The following is an 858-nucleotide window of genomic DNA, read 5'->3' as shown; positions in this document are numbered from 1 at the left end:
CAAAGGGAAGCACAAGGACTATATAGACAAGGGAGGCAAGGGTGATTGAACACAGGTGAAACACATTAGGGCGCGGCAGACAATCACAACACAGACACAGGACCAAGACAGGAAGCAAAAACACTGACACACATGGAAACCAATTACAAAATAAAACAGGAAGTGCAAAAACTCCAAAACAAAACTAACAAAAAGTGTCTGCCATAGCAAACCATGACATGACCCCCCTCCTTAAGGGTCGGATTCCAGATGACCCTAAAACAGAACACTAACTCGGGCAGGAGGCGGGATCCAGGGGCCAGTGGATAGCATCTTCCGATGCTCAGGGGCAACACATGGCAACTCAGGGGGACGGCTCGGAGGCCTTATTGACAGGCTGGGAAGTTCAGTGGGGCGACCCGGAGGTCGGGCAAATGGACGGAGCCGTTCTGGAGGCCGGCGGCGAAGACAGGGTCTCTCCGGAGGATGGCGTCGCCCCTCTGGACGGCGAGCAGGAGCACGATGACGGGGTCTCTCCGGAGGGCGAGCCGGAGGATGGCGTCGCCACTCTGGAAGGCGAACAGGAGGACGACGATGAAGACGCGGTCTCTCCGGAAATCGAACCGGAGGATGGCATCGCCCCTCTGTAGGGTGACCAGGAGCCGACTTGGTACCAGGGGCAATAGTCAGCTGGACCACCGTCAGGACACGAGGAACAGAGATCGGCCGGACCACAGGAGGCGGCACAGAGTCAGGGGCCACCAGAGGCGGCAAAGAGTCAGGGACCACCGGAGGCGGCACAGAGTCAGGGGCCACCGGAGGCGGCAAAGAGTCAGGGACCACCGGAGGTGGCAAAGAGTCAGGGGCCATCGGAGGCGG

General features: G+C 59.0%; 1 protein-coding gene across 1 annotated transcript in view; it reads right to left on the bottom strand.

The window, feature by feature from the left end:
• Positions 1-623, bottom strand: part of LOC147817483 (GTPase IMAP family member 8-like) — a gene marked incomplete at both ends in the record, with an annotated part of 12,647 nt that extends 12,024 nt beyond the window's left edge. The window contains one exon of the mRNA XM_087170518.1: positions 374-623. Coding sequence (XP_087026644.1) covers positions 374-623 — 250 coding nt within the window. The remainder of the gene's footprint in view (positions 1-373) is intronic.
• Between the last annotated feature and the right edge of the window lie 235 nt (positions 624-858).

This window comes from Seriola lalandi, unplaced genomic scaffold, assembly GCF_002814215.2.
Source record: "Seriola lalandi dorsalis isolate HSWRI2012SDOR001 ecotype SW California unplaced genomic scaffold, Sedor1 jcf7180002054951, whole genome shotgun sequence".
Lineage (NCBI taxonomy): Eukaryota > Metazoa > Chordata > Actinopteri > Carangiformes > Carangidae > Seriola > Seriola lalandi.
This window is presented reverse-complemented; position numbering and strand designations above follow the sequence as displayed.